The sequence below is a fragment of the Dermacentor albipictus genome, chromosome 1 (genome assembly GCF_038994185.2).
Source record: "Dermacentor albipictus isolate Rhodes 1998 colony chromosome 1, USDA_Dalb.pri_finalv2, whole genome shotgun sequence".
NCBI lineage: Eukaryota > Metazoa > Arthropoda > Arachnida > Ixodida > Ixodidae > Dermacentor > Dermacentor albipictus.
The window spans coordinates 209,430,611-209,448,639 of record NC_091821.1 but is presented as its reverse complement, the minus strand read 5'-3'; the positions used below and the strand labels follow the sequence as shown (position 1 = coordinate 209,448,639).

Genomic DNA, 18,029 nt, shown 5'->3' with positions numbered 1-18,029 from the left:
TTAACTTACACAAAAAAATACCCGAACACTTCACTGATCTTCACTGATGTGGTTCAGTAAAAGTGCTCATGTAACAACGTAAGAAAATGACGTCAGAATTGTCTGTAAGCAAGCTACTCTTGCTGTCCTTAGATTTCATATCTAGATGTCTGCTTTAATGATTTGTGAACTTCTGCCACCTTCAGTAGGCGCACCTTAAATTGCAGATCTATATACACATTAGTTTATTTGGACGCACAATTTTCCTTTGTTTATTTAATAAAGTGTTGTAGGCCATGTCCCCTTTCATATGGCTATGCAGCGTCCAGATGGCACCGATTCCTCAAAAGCATCTACTATAATGCATAATTTCTTACAAAATCTTCTATTAACTGAAATGAGCATATTTCTATGTTGTGTAATATAGGCATTGTTACAATAAAATTTGCATACCATGCGTGAATTTGATGCAAAATGCAGTGAATAAGCTATGCAGGCATAGTAGCAGTTCAAATATAACAAATTAATGAACTCTGCAAATCATTATCATGCAAGCATGCACGTCTGTCACACATCTACAAATAATCCACACAGAAACACATTTGGAATCAAACCATCATTCTGCTGAATGCATGTGCACCTAAACTTCAAACATGACAGCTGCTTTTTTGTTGCACAAAACATTGACATGCACTGCAACCAAGCTGACAAAGAAAGCCGCTCACCTATCATCTCCTTTGTCTGTATAATTATTTACGAGTGATGCATGCAATACAATCATGTTAAAAAAAGATAAAGGTTACCAAAGTGAACAGACAATGCTGTCCAAAACTTACTGCCAAGTATGAACTCTCAGCAGTCCATAATTGTGGACCTGGCTTTCTTAATGGACTATTTTTTAGTTACAATGCGAGTGATGCAGGCTTAAGAAAGCAAGCAACTGGCACTCACCCGCTCTGGCAGCCAGTGCTGCCGGCCTGGGACCAGGCAGGGCGCGGCTGGCCGGGACTGCAGTGCTGGGTGGTGGGGAAGGCGGGGGAGTCAGTGGTGTGCCCCGCAGACACGGTGGTCCATACACACTCATGCTCGGGTGCTCAATGAGCAGGTTCTCCAGAGGGGACGTCTCCAAGTGCACCGGCCGCCGTGCCACAAAGCACGGCGGAGGTGTCACATACCTGCACGTTCCCACACATATTGTGCTCACCTCGACTAGAGAGTTCCTTATGAGCACGGACAGGCTGAGCTAGCTACCTATGTCTCAACTTTATAAAGTTTACAACCACTTACGTTCCTGGCTTTTATGTGCCTTGCCAGCAGTATTACAGAGTTTAAAATCTCTGCTCTTGTATGTTGCCAATGATTTCAACTTCATCCCTGTTCTTGCAGACTGCCTGCTTAGAGGGGCCATGGCACCAAATTTTTGAACTTGAATTATGCATTACATGTTAAACTGTACACGTTCCACAGCAGGCTGACAAAACTTGAGTGCATCTGGTGTGGCAAAATATTTGCATTAAAATTATTCAATATCACACTTGAATTTTTACGGAAGTCTGGCAACACTAATTCGCGACGAAATGAATCGCACCCTCAGCTATGGCTCTCTCGGAGGAACGGAAGCCAATCTCGAAGAACATCCTTTTTGTGTACTGCAGGCAACGGGAGCAATTACAGGAGCTGGAAATACATCATGGTAGCCATGCGTCGTTTCGTTTTGCATGTGCAAGATAGTTTCTGCAGGTGTTGCTGCAATGGTGCTGCTTGCAGAGCCATTGGGGGGCCAGAGTGTGCGGTGCAAGACGTCCAATGTGGTTTCAGACTGTTTCGAAGCAGTTGACACAGCGGTGACCTCACATTTTTTTCGACGTCGCATATTTCATGCCAAAATGGCAGTCCCTGTCAGTAGGAGAAGCTTAGAGGCAGCGATTTCAAACTGAAATTTCTGGTTAGAATGTGTACGGAGAGCCCAGTTCTTTGTGTGTGTAACCATATTGGCCCCTCTACTTGTAGTTACAGTGATAAACTGAGAATAGTCAGATGACCATGTCATGGCCCCTTGAAGTCTTGATTTCAAGCTGTAAGTTAAGGCAGAACCCCTTACCAGCTCCCATCCATGGGACAGGGACTTGATGGCGGTGTGGCCTCCTGAGAGGAGTCCACCACAGCCACGTGCAAGGTGGTAGGAAGACTGCATGGTCGGTCACATGGTACTTCCAGCTGGGGACTGTCCCCATCTGCATCAGTGTCAATAAAAGCATGCATGTCTTCAGAAGAAAAATATACTGCTGGCACAAGCAACGGGAAACAATATGTTCATAACAATATGTGCTGCTTATACAGTAAAGCAAGGCTATTATCCAGACAAGTGAAATAAACAATGCGAGTTTAGAAAAATTTCAAAATAATGTCTTCCAGGCAAAAGATGTGCAGTCCTTGTCAAATGAAATTCAAGTTAATCTCACATTTGAAGTATCCGAGATTAACTTCATTTACTACTGCAGTGATCAAACCCTATGTGTCTAAGGGGATAGTGAAAAACATAAGATTAGGAGAATGACGATCACACATCGGCAGCACTGTAGAAGAGCCATGAGAGACTTTTCTTAAAATTTTAATTCATAGCACAAGCTGTAACTAAGGCCTCACACTTATGTGTCATGATGTTTCAATAGCTGCACTCTGTTTCATTTCACCTGGACACAGATTGCAACCAGAGAAGCTATCATTCTACTAAACACCCTATCGAAAGTGACAAAGAAGCATCTATACGTTGCCTATGTGCAGAACACATATATGGTTCTCAGATACTCATGCAAATTCTGCCTAAATCTCTTGATAGTCCACCATATGAAAAATTGAACTCAACACCTTTTCTGCTCTACGCAACACATTTGCAGACCAAAAAAAAAAAGAAAGGTTGTACTGCATGTTAGTCTCCTTTAGTTTTTTTACTCTTTTTAGATGTTAACAATGAATTTGTCATAGTATGTTGTATCACAGTCGTGCATGAGACATTTCTCATTTTGACCACACTTGAAACTGCACATTTAATTACACTGATATTTATGTACGTACGAGCCACATCATACAAATTATGAGTGTCACCATAACTATGCTACAAAATCAGATTTTTGTTATCTGTACCATTGTAATTGTTTATGCTTATTATGCCTTTGTTATGCAAGCTACTTCATGTCATATTTACTCATCTGCAATTTACTTCATATTATGTAGTTCTGAAAGTACACTATCACATCATTTAGGTACTAGACATTGTTTGTCCCAGGTTTGGCTAGGCTTGTTGAGCAGTTGTTGAGACTGCTTGTTTTCTTGGCAACCTGTTTATTTTGTAAGATAAAAATGAAACTGATTTTACTGCAGTATGTTTGTTAGCTTAAACACTTCACGCTTGCTTCTATCATAGAGATTAACCTTACCTGTGACATCAACAAGCAACCAGTCATCTTCAGCCTCCATGGTTCGGTAGTTAACATCATCTTCAGGAGTTGGAGTAGGTGGGGCATTGAGAAAATAGCTAGCAATGCCGCTCAACATGACTCACGATGCACAATGCTTTTTGATGACTTTTCAAAGGTCTACCTGCAGAGAGAAAAAGCAATGTGAAAAATTTAAACCAAACTTTCAGTGGACATCACAGATTGGTGGACTAATAACCTCAACTAGACTCCTGCTACTGAATATATGAAGAACCCTGTTATACTGAGCAAGTCATATCAATATTCCCTTTAGTGGTAATATGGACGCGATTTTTTCGCGACGGTTCTGTTCAGTGGTGGCAAAGAAAAAGCAACAGAAAGTGAGCTTCAGGTGAATTAACCCACTTGCATACTAAGCATGTTTTCATTTCACTTCAATGTACTACGTATTGCTATAGATGACCAATTTACCGAAGGCACTACCATGTCTGACAGGACGTTTGAGGTGCCGCATTCTAGTAACAATGTCGAAAGCATATTTTTTTTCTTTTCTCGTAATGCACGTCGCCAATAAATAAACTGCGCATGTGCTTCAAGCCTGTGATCAACACAATGCAAAACACAACATGACTGAGTGCACAATTAAAATACAAAATTTCTAATTACGATGACTCACTAGAAAATGCCCAAAGCAACATCGTACCACCTTGTAATTCTTGCAATTGAGTATCAAAAGCTATGGAATAAGTTCTGCAAATTCTAAACATTTATAGACAGTTCATCATAATTTACGTGCAAAGGGAATATAAGTTTTCACTATTTCAGAAATTTTACAACTACAGTCGACTTCTGTTGACTAGATGCTGAAGGGACTTACAAAATTGATCATATTATCTGGGGGGTCGAATTAAACAAAATCAAGAAAAAAAAACGCCAAAACAAACTGCTGCTTCATTTGGCAGCATTTGCCCAATTCTAAAACGCCTCCGCATCACATGCGCGCCCGCTTTCTATGTGTCTAGAGTAGAAAACTAACGTATAAATGACATTAAAGCTCTTAAACAATGTAGAAATTTCACGCACACCCGCATTTTCAGCAAGTAAAATGGGCAAGGGTCTAATATATTTTGCACAATGGCAGGCGGTTTTCTAGTCAGCTTCAGTGCAATACAGCTCTGTTATGCGGTAAAGCCAAGCATAGAAACCAACGCGAACGTAGTTTTGGTTTCGCATCCGATTGCACAGCGCAGGCAAGTTTCGGTCCAATGTCCTCCCCCACCCCTCCACACACAAAAAAAATACACGCGTTAGTACCTCGTAAACACTATAAACAAGCATTGTGAGTTGCCCGTTATTGCTTGAAAATATTTCTAGGGCAGGCCGAAGGATGACGTGTGTTCAACGCATTATTTGTCCGCTAAGCTCCGCCGGGACATGCTGCCACTAAAGGGGTCGCTATAAAGGGCCACCATAGAGGTCAATCGCGTGCATGCTGACTGATCAAGTTTGAATTATCCGGCGATGGCCAATTTTATATCGAAATAACGAAAATTTGGGCCCATAGAAATGCATAGACGCCGGCTGGAACCTTGGGTCGGAATTGAATTAACCGAAAAATTGAATAAACCGGAGTCTAATTAACGGTAGCCTACATAACCGAGGCCACTCACTGCTTCAGTTCAGTGAATAAGGATGCTTGAACACAGAATGAATTATAAAGTCATGTTGTCAATATACATGCCTCCGCACCAGCGCGTCAACGGGGACGAGTAACAGCACAGCTCAGCATGCTGGCATATACCGTATGGCGTATGATATTAAAAAATGCAGCATGCATTTGAATACATCACTATTATCTCATTCTATCGAACAGAATTTCATACATCCTGCAGTTCCTTAAAGCAAGTTGTACTGCATACAGTTTGAGTCATTTTCCACCAAATGAATTTGCATCAAAAATTGTTTCCAGACTGAAGGAATAGAACAATGTATTCACCACCACAACCTGAAACTCTTTTAAATTGAATACTGTGGTGAATTTTTTTTTCATTTGTATACGTAGCTGAGGTGTAGAAGGCTACCTGATATTTCAACATTCATGACAACAATAAGAATGGCTGATGTCTGAACAATAGTAGCATAGAAATTTTAACAAATGGTGCAAAATATTATCATGGAAGCATTATGTTACCCGAAACATATAGCTACTGTAAAAAAATAACTGTCAAAATTCTTCTGAAGGATACGCTACATAAAAGAACAAAAATGACTCTTGCATTTTGCAGCGAGGGTATAATATTAATGTGAAAGCATTATATGGCTCATGAAGCGGAAAATCCGGCGGCGTGGCCGGAGATGCTGGAAAAAGTCACGTGGTCACAGCCAATCAACGAAAGGCGTGGGCCGCTGGGTTCCTTGGAGCACCACCAGACGGCGCTCACCTCTGCGCATCCGCGGCGCCGACCGTGCGGGGGAAATAAAAAAAAGAACCAAAAAGTTCGCCTTCACGCGTAGCGTTCGCCGCAAACGTTTCCCGGTAAACGTTACGGTTGCATAAGCTGCAGTTGTCCGGAGGCGGCAACGGTGTGGCGCCGGTCTATTTATAGCGCCGCGCGTCGCGGCGCTGCCAGTCGTTGCGGTGATTTCGGCGAGTTCTGTCGTGCGTTCGGTGACAAACCTTCGACTTCTACTTCGCAGTCAGTAGCTGCGCCCGGCTCCTTTGGACGTTCGCGCAATATAAGTGCCCTTGAGTTTTCTTTTTCGAATGAGATAATAGTATTATGCTAATAAATGAACTTCTGTATAAACTTTGTAATTAGAGCACAAGACATGAGTTACGGAGTGGAAATGAAAGAACCAAAGATTATACAGCTGTTTCCACAGCCAATAATGCTAGCGCTTCACACGCATGCACATTCACACAAGCATAACATAAAGAAAGAAAAAAAATGCTGGCAGACATAATTATACGACCTTGCAGATGGAATCACAACCACAATTCTAAGAAAGCAGATTTTGAGACAGTTATGCTACGGTGCCTGGTGCACTCTTTGCTACAGCCTAGAAGCGGTTTGCCAGCAAATAGCCATTTCCGTTGCTTGTGAAGCTGTTCCCAAGCCTTCATGCAGCATCCTCAGCGGCTTTCACACGCTGTGTTGAGCCCCACAGCACTGTACCGGTGGTACAGAAAACATGGCAGCTTATAAATGAGACTCGCAAAAGAACACTTCCTAGCTCAGAAAGATACTTTGATTGTTTTTAAGCATAGGGAGTCTCAGCTATACAATGCTTCAAACGGAGATGTCGAACCTTTTGCTTACCACAATTACAAGTAAATTATTTATGGTGTTCTGAGGCTTTCCACCATTTCTTCTAGGTTTCAAAGTCGAGAATCTACATTTACTGCAAAAAAATGTAAAGTCGAATATCCTGACTCGCTCATCATCCATCGTTTCCGTCGCGCTGGGACAAGTTGTGAAGTAAACATTCTCAAATCCCTTAAATTAGTAAAAAAAAAGTTTATACTTCCCTAGTAAAAGTTATAATAGAAATATTTTATTGGGTTCTATAGGTTTCATCTTATTGAATTATGAAACGATTACATCAATAAAGCTGATAGCTTGTATTGTTCCATTGTATAATACAATAGACCTGATACAGTGGTAAAACTAATAGCGCTGTGTACCAAAGTGATTTGTTCTGCAAAGGTGCATTAATTGTTCGTTCTGAAGCGCATCTTTCTACGTGAAGCCTCCCGGACTTTGCTGATCGTGGTTGTTGCGGCTGCCTTGCCAAATAGCTCACACACAGGACAGCACTTTCACGACGAATCGTTGCACATAATATATATATATATATATATATATATATATATATATATATATATATATATATATATATATATATACATAGAGTTTCTCACTATAACACCTAGAGGGTAATCTGGCGCCACCGTCTATGGGAGTTTCTTAAGGGGGCACCGTGCCGTCATGGGAATGACGGTATATGTGTCTGCGAGGCTCGTGTTGGCTGGTGTTGTAAGAGGCTTCGTCTAAAACGTGGATATGGCTACGCAAATAACGCGTTCTCAAAGTAACATCTTCATAAAATGTTTCCATTCACACATATTACATCTTTACTCACCCACGATGCATGACCAAGTGAAGAAAAGCAAGAACAGACGACCAACTGTTTCAAAGCGAGCGCGAACCTTGCCGTCTGTCCTCCAACTTTAGCTGCCCGCTGATACTTTTTACGTAACATGTAGTCGTACACACAATAACAAGTTTTCATAGTTAAACAAAACATGTTTTCGCGTAATAATAAAGCTAAAACAGCTTTTCCCGTGCTGTTCTAGTAGAAAATGAATCATTGTGACAGACGGAACGGTACTTGCCAAGCGCGTCTTCAAGGTGTCCTGTCTCTACGAGAACGATGCCAATCCGAATCCACAATATACCGGCATTCCCATGCATACCACAGCGCAGCAGCGCCAGATTTCCCTCTAGGTAATGTAGTGAGAAACTCTATGTATATATATATATATATATATATATATATATATATATATATATATATATATATATATATATATATATATATATATATATATATAGAGCGAGAGAGAGAGAGAGAGAGAGAGAGAGAGAGAGAGAGAGAGAGAGAGCCCTCTATTCTACTCCTACAGATGTGCTGGCGGCCGGCTCTGATCTTTACGAAATTACGCAGTGAAACAAATGGTATCTAATATCCTCAATACAACAGATAAACAGCTTGAAACACACAATTTCTATATTAAAGCGATGCCTTTTGTGCCTTCATTCTCAATGTTTAATATGTCTGCTTGGTCGACTTCTTGCCAACCAATACTACCAATACAAGTTTATGTCATCATCACTAGTTATATTGCACCTATTGGGACCTATAAAGCATTTTATTTGCCCAATAGAAGTTTTTATCACTACTTCTATTGCTTCAGTTGGGACCCATAAAACATTTTATCTGTCCTAAAGAACACTGTATTGCCCTGATACAGGACTGGCAAAAATATTTATAGGACCTGTACACTTTGCTATGGGACCTGTACATTCTGCTATGGGATACCTGTAGGTTTTCCGTGTAAGACCAACAGATATTTGTATTGGAATTTTCCCTAGGGAATTGCCATCTTAAGTATGGCACGCAGGCACGCACGTATGAAACCGGCTCCCTTAATTGCCGCTCCGCATATCCCATTCGAAGCCCCACGGACAAAAAAGGGGCTTCTGCCAACTGTACTACACGAGTTATACGCGTGACTTCAGCAACACGAGAACGGGCTTGCGGAGTTTCATCACCGCAGCCAGCCATAGCTCGAGCTATTTCCATCACCCGTGTGGGCATTCCTTCCAGGCGGCCTTTCACTGCTGCGCTCAGGATTCAAAACAAGTGCTGCAATAACAGCACACCGCCAAGCGTGCCGCGAAGCGTCGCGAGCTACGGCTGCCGTTTTATGTCCGCAGGGCACGGCGTTCTTGCGCGGGAATTAAAAAGTGCTGCTGTTTTCTTTCTTTGGGAGTTGCTCGCCCTGTATTTCTCACCGCAAATGCGGTGAGGAAAGCAAATAAAAAGCTTGCAGGCTTTTTTTATGGGCAACCTGTTAAATCCATCGATTACGAGCGCGCGCCTCTGTAGATTCCAAGTTCCAACTTCACTCTTTCGCGAGTCTTAATATTGCACTACAGTGGCATCGTCCACTGCCCGGGATTCCGGGGTTCTTCACTGCGCGTAGTCGGCAATGACAAATCAAACGCGATGATCAGGGCCTCCATCGCGGCCTTCGCCACATTCTCCGTCTTGTTACACATACTGTAGTATGAAAGACCTGCCGAAAGCGAAGTTTATATCGACCATCATACCTGAACATATTTACTATACAGAAGCACCGTGCATAATGCACACGTTTTGTTACTGCGTCAGAGCAACTCAGACGGTGAGTGCTGTTGGACAGCGTAAGTCTCGTATTTGACAGTGTAACCCAGAGATTCCGTAAAACATGCGCGCACACACACACACACACACACAAGCGCGCGCGCGCGTGTGTGTGTGCGTACGCGCACATTTCTACATGTGTGGCGTCAACTGGCACGCCGCTGATTCATTAGAATTCTATCGTCAATAATGGTATTCAGTGCTTCTGAACCATACGTTATCGGGAAGCACGCCACCGCAAAACGCTGATGGCCTAGGAGATTATATCTGCGCGGTCAGGCCTGCGAAAGGTTGGCTTATCTACAGAGAGACACCACACGGCCTACACGGTTGTCATATGGTTTATCCATGTAAGTCATGTGCTCAACTCGTGCGCCGAATATGCGCAGCTTTTCATTATTTGTAGAGCGGGTTGTGTCCCGCTCTATGATTGAACGTACGCGCCCATAGTGCGAACCGTTGCAACAAGCTGCATTTTTTGCCCGAGGTAACGGAGCCTATGGTTTGTCTGAGCGACAGGCAGCAGAGGCGAAAGCAAGGCGAAGTACTTGAGAAAGTGATCGACGCGTGCGAGGAACAGCAGGCAAACGTGGAGGTGGCGTTCATGGCGAGATATGCATGAATGCGCGAAAATTCAGATACAGATTTGCTGTAGTGTAATAAATTATTGTATTCGTTGTATGAGATATATATTAGTCTGATGTAGGAGAAATTCATATATCAGCCTAGTAATATTGTCTAAGTGCTTGCTTATAGAGTAGTGAAATATATATTAGCCCTATTACAGATGAAGTTTTTTGGCCGTGCAGGGTGTAGCAGAGTAAGGTTACTTACTTAATTATGTTAGAAATGGTCCCAATAGTTTTTTTGGTCGTGCAGGGTGTAGTAGCAGACTTAGGTTACATACATATGTTAGAAATGGTCCCAATAGGTCGCAACAGGAAGTTATCTGGATAACTTGCTGTTGCGAAGCAAATAAATAAAATGGTTGAATATTATTAATAATTATTATTGTCATTGTAATAATAATATCATATTCATAATTTGAGTCCTCAGATCAGATATCCTTATAGTAGTTCAGTATGATCAGTGAAGATGATGGAGCATATATATATATATATATATATATATATATATATATATATATATATATATATATATATATATATATATATATATATATATCGTATAGTAAAAGATAGGGAAGTCATTGAAGTGGATCGCACAAGGGCGAAATGTGCGCACCCAGGCTGCTCGTGCTCCGGGACTTCCCGAAGAACCGAGAGCAAGCAAAGGAAGTAAACAATCAGATAACACGCCGAGACGAACAGCACCACCCTGACCTGATCCACAGCTAGCCGAGAAGCAGTGGAGTTCCTTACTGGAGAGCGCAGAGGACGGTCGCCGCCTGCTCAATTGAGAAGCAGAATATGTACGCTGCTATCTTTCACGTGCAGTTTTCAAAAGCAAATGTGGGAAGGAAAAAAAAAATTCCGATATATGGCCGACCGAGGGTACAATAAGAAATCTGCCGCTAGACGTCCGACACTACATCACCTTCAGGATGACAAACACGCGCGTCCGGGCCGCTTTGCCGTGACGAAAATGAAAGCGAGCACCCGCACAGGCTACACCCGAGCGACTGTAACGTGATAGCATGATGCGCCTGTGATCTGACTGCCTCCAGGACCGGCCCGCTTATTCGGCTGCCCCCAGCTTCGCGCAGCCACGCACGTGCCCCGCTCGCGCGACCAAGGGGACCGGAGCGAGGGCACGTCCCTACAGCCGCAACTGGCGACGGCCCGTCGGAAGGCGTCGGTGGGGGCCCTTGGATGAGGGGGTGCACCGCCACGGTCGACGACCCGCGCAACCCGAAAGCCTCGCGGACACTGCCGCATGCTTTCCCCGTGCGACCCGGGGCTGAGGAGGAGGAGCGCCTTTCCACACGGATGGCGCCGACGGAAAGCGATTCAATCGGCTGGCGCTCGAGCGTGTCCTTTTATCGCGGCAAGAAAATGACGATCGGGGATTTCGTCCTGTCAGCGAGAGCCGTGACAAAGTGTCCAACTGTGGTCGGCATATGCGTTGGATAAATGCTCCGCATATTTGACCGACCGACAACGGCTGTCACAACAAACAACGACAGACGGTTGTGGTTTCTCCTGATTATTATTATTATTATTATTATTATTATTATTATTACTTTTTAATATTTTAAGAAACCCTCTTCTACGGAGCTGTTCTTCTGAATACATGGCACTCCGAGCTTTATCGGATTACCCGAGACTGGGAGCGTACAGGCTCGCGAGCCGATTTACAATTTATGTGATACGTTTTGTACAACAAATCACCGCTTGAACTCTGAAGCCGGAAGACACTGCACTAAAGATGCTGCAAGCCTTGCACTCAGGATTTGCAACTGTACGGTACTCTGGCCAAGTCCACGTCGATGTAGCAGCTCGGCGACGTATGCGCTCTCCTGCTGGTTGTGTGGCGTGTCCCTACCTTAATTGTTACGCATGCCACTGCTACGAAAGTGTAAATCGTCGCCTGCAAAACATGTCATCACTTCTCACTCGTCACACCACGGCATGTCACTATCTCCAATTTGATCAAAACCATTACAACGAAACTGGCAAAAAATATACATACAACCAATTACGCACTTTCTCTTTCTCGCTATTACGTATAAGGCACAAAACTTGGCGGAAGGCACGCGACGTGTGCTGTCGAGTTGTGTTAACGAACTCGATCCAGGAGGCTTCTCAAGTTGCCGTCTCACCCAATGAAAAATGAAAGTGAGACTGCCAAAACAAAAAGCAAATAAATAATGATGGGCCCGCCCCAAATGTCATAAGCACTAAGGACGCAACCGCCGCTCTATCATAGAGAAAGAAATTTTTTTTCTTTCTCTATGGCTCTACTTTATTCAGCAGCGTACCGGAGTCAGCCAGAGACACGGTAGCAGACTATGGATCTCCAAAAAGGAGTGCCAGTTGCAGAGCACTTTTTCGCAGAGGTCGCATCCGCTGCCGAATATCTCGCTGCCGCCTCAATGGTTGCGCACATGGCAGCTGTGCATTGCTCCCCAAAAGTATAGTTGCGCTTGCTGCGACATACGGATGAGGAATACAGTACTAGAAAGAATATCTGATTTTATAGCTTAGCTCTTATACCGAAAGTTTTGAAGTCACTGCTCGAGTCACAAAGCTATCATGTTTAAAAACAGTGCTAAAACGTACACCGGACAAAAAAAGAAAAAGAAAACAAAAACGCTGCACCATGTGCGCCCTATCCTCCATTCTGTTGTCCGGTGTACGTTTTTAGCGCTGTTTTTGAAAACCACCAACTCGCCCCATCTGCCGTTCTTCTTCAGTTGACAAAGTTAGCTTCCCAAGATTTCCAAGCTGCTTGAGGGAGTTCATGCCGAATGTACCATATACGATTTCTTACTCTTTGGGGAATGAAAATAACTCTCGCGCTCACCACCCAGAGATTTGGACTCTGGAGTGGCAGGTGCGCCTGTACAAGCTTTTGACAAATGGTGCACGTCACCGGTCTCTACAAGCCACAGAAGCATGCCCGTAGCGCTCCTATAGAGCTCAGAAGAGCAAGAGGAGGAGGTCATCTGCCCCTCTCAATCTTCTCTCTATAGTATTCTGGAGCGCTTAATTTTTACTTTTTTCATGACTGGAGCACGGCATCGGAGATTGGGCGGCGCGCGCGGATTTTCCAATCGCGCAATGGGGATCTCTTGTAGGTCATGTATGATGTATTGAAAGCTGTATACGTCCCGCGCGGGGGTATCACATGCGGCCCCGCGATAGTTTTCGACGCGCGTCGAGGCTTCAAAACTGTCGCCAAAGACTAAGAAAGTTCACGAGAGCCGCGGGACTGACAAACTATACATATTGAAACATCACTCACATGATAGGTGACTGTAAAACTTCATTTTCACCAAAACCGAATATCTCCACACGCTAAACATAACCCTTCTAGTATGTGGCTAAGTTTGACCCGAAAATACCGCGCGCCAATCGCTCGCTGTACTATGCCACCTAGCACGTGCGAGACCAATTAAGCTTTCAATCCCGATACGTTCCTTGTTTATTTGTATTCGTATTCCTAAGGTTGGGGGAGAGGGGGGGGAGTCTTCTTTCCAAGACATACCATTCATAGGTTAAGACATGAATATCAGTTACACCACAACGCTATAATGCTAGAATAGAGCAGCGCATGCATAAACTGCCCCGTTCATCCTGCTTGAGCTTCCGTGATGCCAAACTTTATTTTATGACATCTCGTCAATACCCTGTGGTATAATACGTGTTGCGCATCACTTTATAGTTTCCGTTGCTTGTAATTTCTACAATGTACCAGAGTAGTCTAGTACATGCTACTCACCCCTTCCTATTTTAATGGCGGCAGTCGTAAACAGATCACAAGCAGGTCTTCGCGAGCAGAATTAAATTAAAAAGATTAAAAAACAAAAACATATATATATATCTCCGGATGCAGTTCGAAGTCGTTGACATTTTCAAAGCCAGGCGTTGAAATTGAAAACGTGTCATCCACCTGAAAATATGAAGCTATATGAAGGAAACCTATACTGCAGGGTCAACTCATGAAACGCTGAAGGGAAGGGACCCCCCCCCCCCCCCCACACCTCCTGCTATCACTATGGATTGCCAAGTGATAGGGCACTCCCCTGCATCACCAACCAAAATAATCTGTCCTCCCATCAGAAAAATCCTGGCCTCACCCACGCCATAGTAATTACTCGGAAAAAAAGCTTCGCAATTGAAGCAAACTCCGTGCTGGCTTATAGGGGGGATCGAAACCGACACCACCGCCTATACTTAAAGGTATGACAATTTTTTCCCCTTTCATGAAAGTTCTTCCACCTTCCACAGACACTTATTTACTAAGTCAGTTGTTAGAATTACTGCAGTTATATTGAAGTCACGATACAGTGGAACACGCTACACAGCTTAATGGACTAGAGTCTCAAAAGGACTTGTAGCTGGGCAAGTTGGTGTGGCATCGTGTAGAATGCACTAGATCTTCGGTGTTGCAAGCGTCGGGAACTCTACATATCGACATCTACTGTATGTGTCAACTCCCAGTAAATGACATAAGCTGACTGTCACCGAGTGCATGGTGCCTTGAAGCTGGTGACAAGCCTGTCACGTACGGTAGGTGAAGCTCTCGCGTTCCGACCAAACGGTCTATATACCTTCCCTCTCAGTCGCTTGGCTCGGGGCCAAAGCCTCAAGCGGCGTGCCGCTTGATGTAGTCTTCATAAACTACCCGGTAAGCACCAGCGCGCTCGATATATTCCTTTCTCAGCTGTGCTCGAGGAGGGCACGCATGTTTCTCCGTCTACGCAACCAACTGCCTTGCAAGAAAGAGGAAAAGAGTGCCGATCAAGACGACTCCATGTCCGCTAAGATCGCCCCCTACTGCATTTACATTCCGCGTAGCCAGAGCTCTGCCGCTGAGACTACGATGTGCAGCCGCTGAATAACTGCAACACAATCTAGACTAAATGAACTTCACGTCTTTCCGGAATGTTTGTAATTTCATCGGGCAGTTTTAGGTCAACTTACGGCTGCTTTTCGGTAACCTTCAGTCATTGATCAGTGTCATTGACGGGATCAGCGCGTTCTCTAAACAAATCAATTCTGGAAAGTTCTCAAAGCGGAAGATTGACCATCCATGTAAGCACAAAGCTTTTTGAAGCTTCCTGCCCACGATGAACGTCGTTGAAAATCGCACCACTGGAAAGGTTTGCTTTCAGCAGTACATGTGCAACGCCCTTGCGCCCGCGCACACAGTTTACTTCGAACTCTTATTTCTACATCCCGTTGTGAGGGGGAAAAAGAAAGTGTCGATCGTAAGCAGAATAACGCGCCATTTATTGATAAGTGAGAGAAACAAACAGCGAGAAAAAAAAATATGTTCGCTGAGTAAAAGTGCATGGGCTTTGGAAACTTTCCTCGCACAATAGTGGCACTTTATGAGCGGGGCGCGGCTCAAGCCGAACGCGAAGATGAAGGCTCATTGGCGCACCACCACTGCGGTCTCGAAAGAGAAACGCGTGTCGCACAAAATAAGCACGGCACAGCGGCCTTTGCAGTCTCGCTTGGCAATCTGCCCCTCCACACTCCAAGGTCAAAGCGGGGACACCATTGCTAAACGCACAGTGTTTGGCAAAACGCTTTGGCAACATCCTAGCTGCTGAGGCCACTCGGAGCGCGCGGTCAACCCGAGGGGGCGTACACCCACGAAGGGATATGCTTGGCAAGATAAGCGGCTTGCGTGGATACATAGCCTGCACTGATGTCTCACTATCCGTGATAAATTTAAGAACTGCAAGAAGCAGTGTCAAACGTGAGCACAGGCCCGCCGGTAGGCTATTCAAACGCGCGCAATACACTTGACGGCGCTGCTGTAAAACATATCGCCGCCAGTTTGCTTCCAATGTACCCGCAGTCAACTGCTTGAGACACGCAAAACAAGCGCTGCAACTGTTCGTTTAACTTTCTGAAAGGTCATCGGGTTTACAAATTTATACGCACCAAGCGCTGTCGCATGACCACGCCGAAATACATTTAGCTGACACTAGCGCACGACGTCGAGTGCTGTGTGAAGCAACCACACCAAGGCAGCACTGTTTCCCGCAGAGCTTCTGTGCTATGCAACGAAGCCCGAGCTGCGGCAGCTTCAAATGCAGCCAGTTCTTTCTGCCCCGCTAATAGTTTGTCGCCTCTCGACGTCCTGTTTACCGCGTACGGCAGTAACTACATGCAAGTACTGCCACTACTTAATAGTGGCACTGGATAAAGTGGACCACAAACTGCACGTCACGGGGTAGTACAGAACGTCGCCAGGGCATGTCTCGACGCGCTCTGACAGCAGTTTCAAACAAGCAAGGCAGGAATTCGTGCCGTCGGTGCAGTGAATCAGGGACCACGATAGACGGCGTATATAGCATGTAGCCATTATAATTTTCACGCAGTCGGTTAACCAGGCCGTGTTAATTCTCACGCTGCCAGAGTCAGTCGTTCCACGTACGGTACAGTGACGGCCGCGTCATTGCTGAAAGCAGAGGGTGAGGGGTACGCTGTGTCTACGAAAGCGCACTCAGCTGCAGCGGGGCCAGTTGCTACGGCGTTCGCGCGCTACGCGACCTTGCAACTGACATGCAAAGTCGAAGGGGCACGCTGCTCGTCGAGCCCACAAGCACGCCAGTGTACACTATAGCCACCCGAAATAGGCGGCCGAAAGCGTGCAGCCTGCATATACTCGGAAATAACCCGCCATAGGCAGGGAACAAGGGAATGCGCGCAGGCACTGACGTAATGAAACCCGAATGAGTGAAACCAAGCAACGGTGGTGGTGGGTGCACGATCGCCCTCTGCCACTCCCGTGTATCAAACTGCAGCGCGCTCTCAAACAAAACCGCGCTTGGAGAGATGTCGAGATGTCGATAAGCGAGCTAGTGGCTCTCTCCAAGTCGCTTCCGTGAACGGGCTACAAATGATGCGCGCCGCAGTGTATCAGCTGCGCGTTGGACAAGAAAGAGCCCGTTCGGGTCGTTCGAAGGCCAGGTCTCCGCAGCAACGGGATTGTATATGTGTATGCGAGCGCAATTATTATTGTGCCGCCGAGGCCTCGGCGGTGGCTGATGGAGATACTGCGCGGCGAGAATATTACACCTAGCTGCGCGAAAGTGCGCGCGCCGTGTAGGCCAGCCTGCCCCCGTTCGCGACGGGCACGGAACCGTCTGCTGGGGCAGCATCGCCAAGGCTGGCTGCGCGAACAGGGAACGCCCCGGAACCCCCTTCTTCCCCCCATAACAGCCGAGCTGCTCCGGGGCTAATCCATTGGCGCTCTCCGCGCGGAGCCACTCGCGGTTATATGGCGCTGGTAAATGCACTGACGCGGGGTAAAAACAAAGAACGAACAGCGCTTCATTCTTGCATTTATCAAGGGCATTCATGACATTGAAAACAAATGCAGTACCGCGTATACACAAGACACAAACAAGCTGCTAAGATCATGCAATGTACCTTTTGGCTGCAGAATGAAAACCGATTTCCGCTCCATCCATGACAAAACCTTTATAGCTAAAGTGCTGGCGATTGCCGGAGCGTTGGGACAGTAGAAATCAGGGCTGGATACAAAGCACCGCGATGAAAATAACCGTGTGGACCTTCGGATGACCCAACTGTAGCGGTCACCTCCGAGCCGTTACTGAGAAATGTTAACTGCATGGACTCACCCTTGTCAAGATGGTGTTCCTGGCGATGGCAGACGATGACTCTGGTCAGCAGGAGGACTTACAATACATTTAGTACTCGTAAAATAACGTCAGTGGGTGCCACAACAAAGCCTTCCGTCCAGCTAGCGACCCTTGCACAGTGAACACACAGCTGAGGCAACTTTTTGCTATTGTTGTTGTTGCTGAGCGCTCGACAGTTGTCAAGGGGGGACGCTACGATTGGCCGTCAGTGCCCTGGGCAACCAATCGGCGTCGACCAGCTGATCGTAGGTCACGTGATGACGCACGCTCCCTGGAGCTCTTATGGCGGCGAAAAAACAATAGTGAAAACAGAAAAACAGAGAGGGCCGCTAGTA

General features: G+C 45.4%; 1 protein-coding gene across 3 annotated transcripts in view; it reads right to left on the bottom strand.

Annotated features, from left to right (window-relative positions):
- Positions 1-18,029, bottom strand: part of TP53INP (Tumor protein p53 inducible nuclear protein) — a 35,982-nt gene that overhangs the window by 13,692 nt on the left and 4,261 nt on the right. Inside the window, exons 1-4 of one of the 3 annotated variants that reach the window (XM_065438152.2) lie at positions 17,674-17,868; positions 3,417-3,579; positions 2,081-2,213; positions 931-1,154 (exon numbers count right to left, since the gene is read on the bottom strand). In XM_065438152.2, coding sequence (XP_065294224.1) covers positions 931-1,154; positions 2,081-2,213; positions 3,417-3,534 — 475 coding nt within the window. In that variant the 5' untranslated portion in view covers positions 3,535-3,579; positions 17,674-17,868. Of the gene's footprint in view, positions 1-930; positions 1,155-2,080; positions 2,214-3,416; positions 3,580-17,461; positions 17,579-17,673; positions 17,869-18,029 lie in introns of those variants that run through there. The other 2 variants (XM_070530811.1, XM_065438153.2) reach the window with 2 other exon arrangements.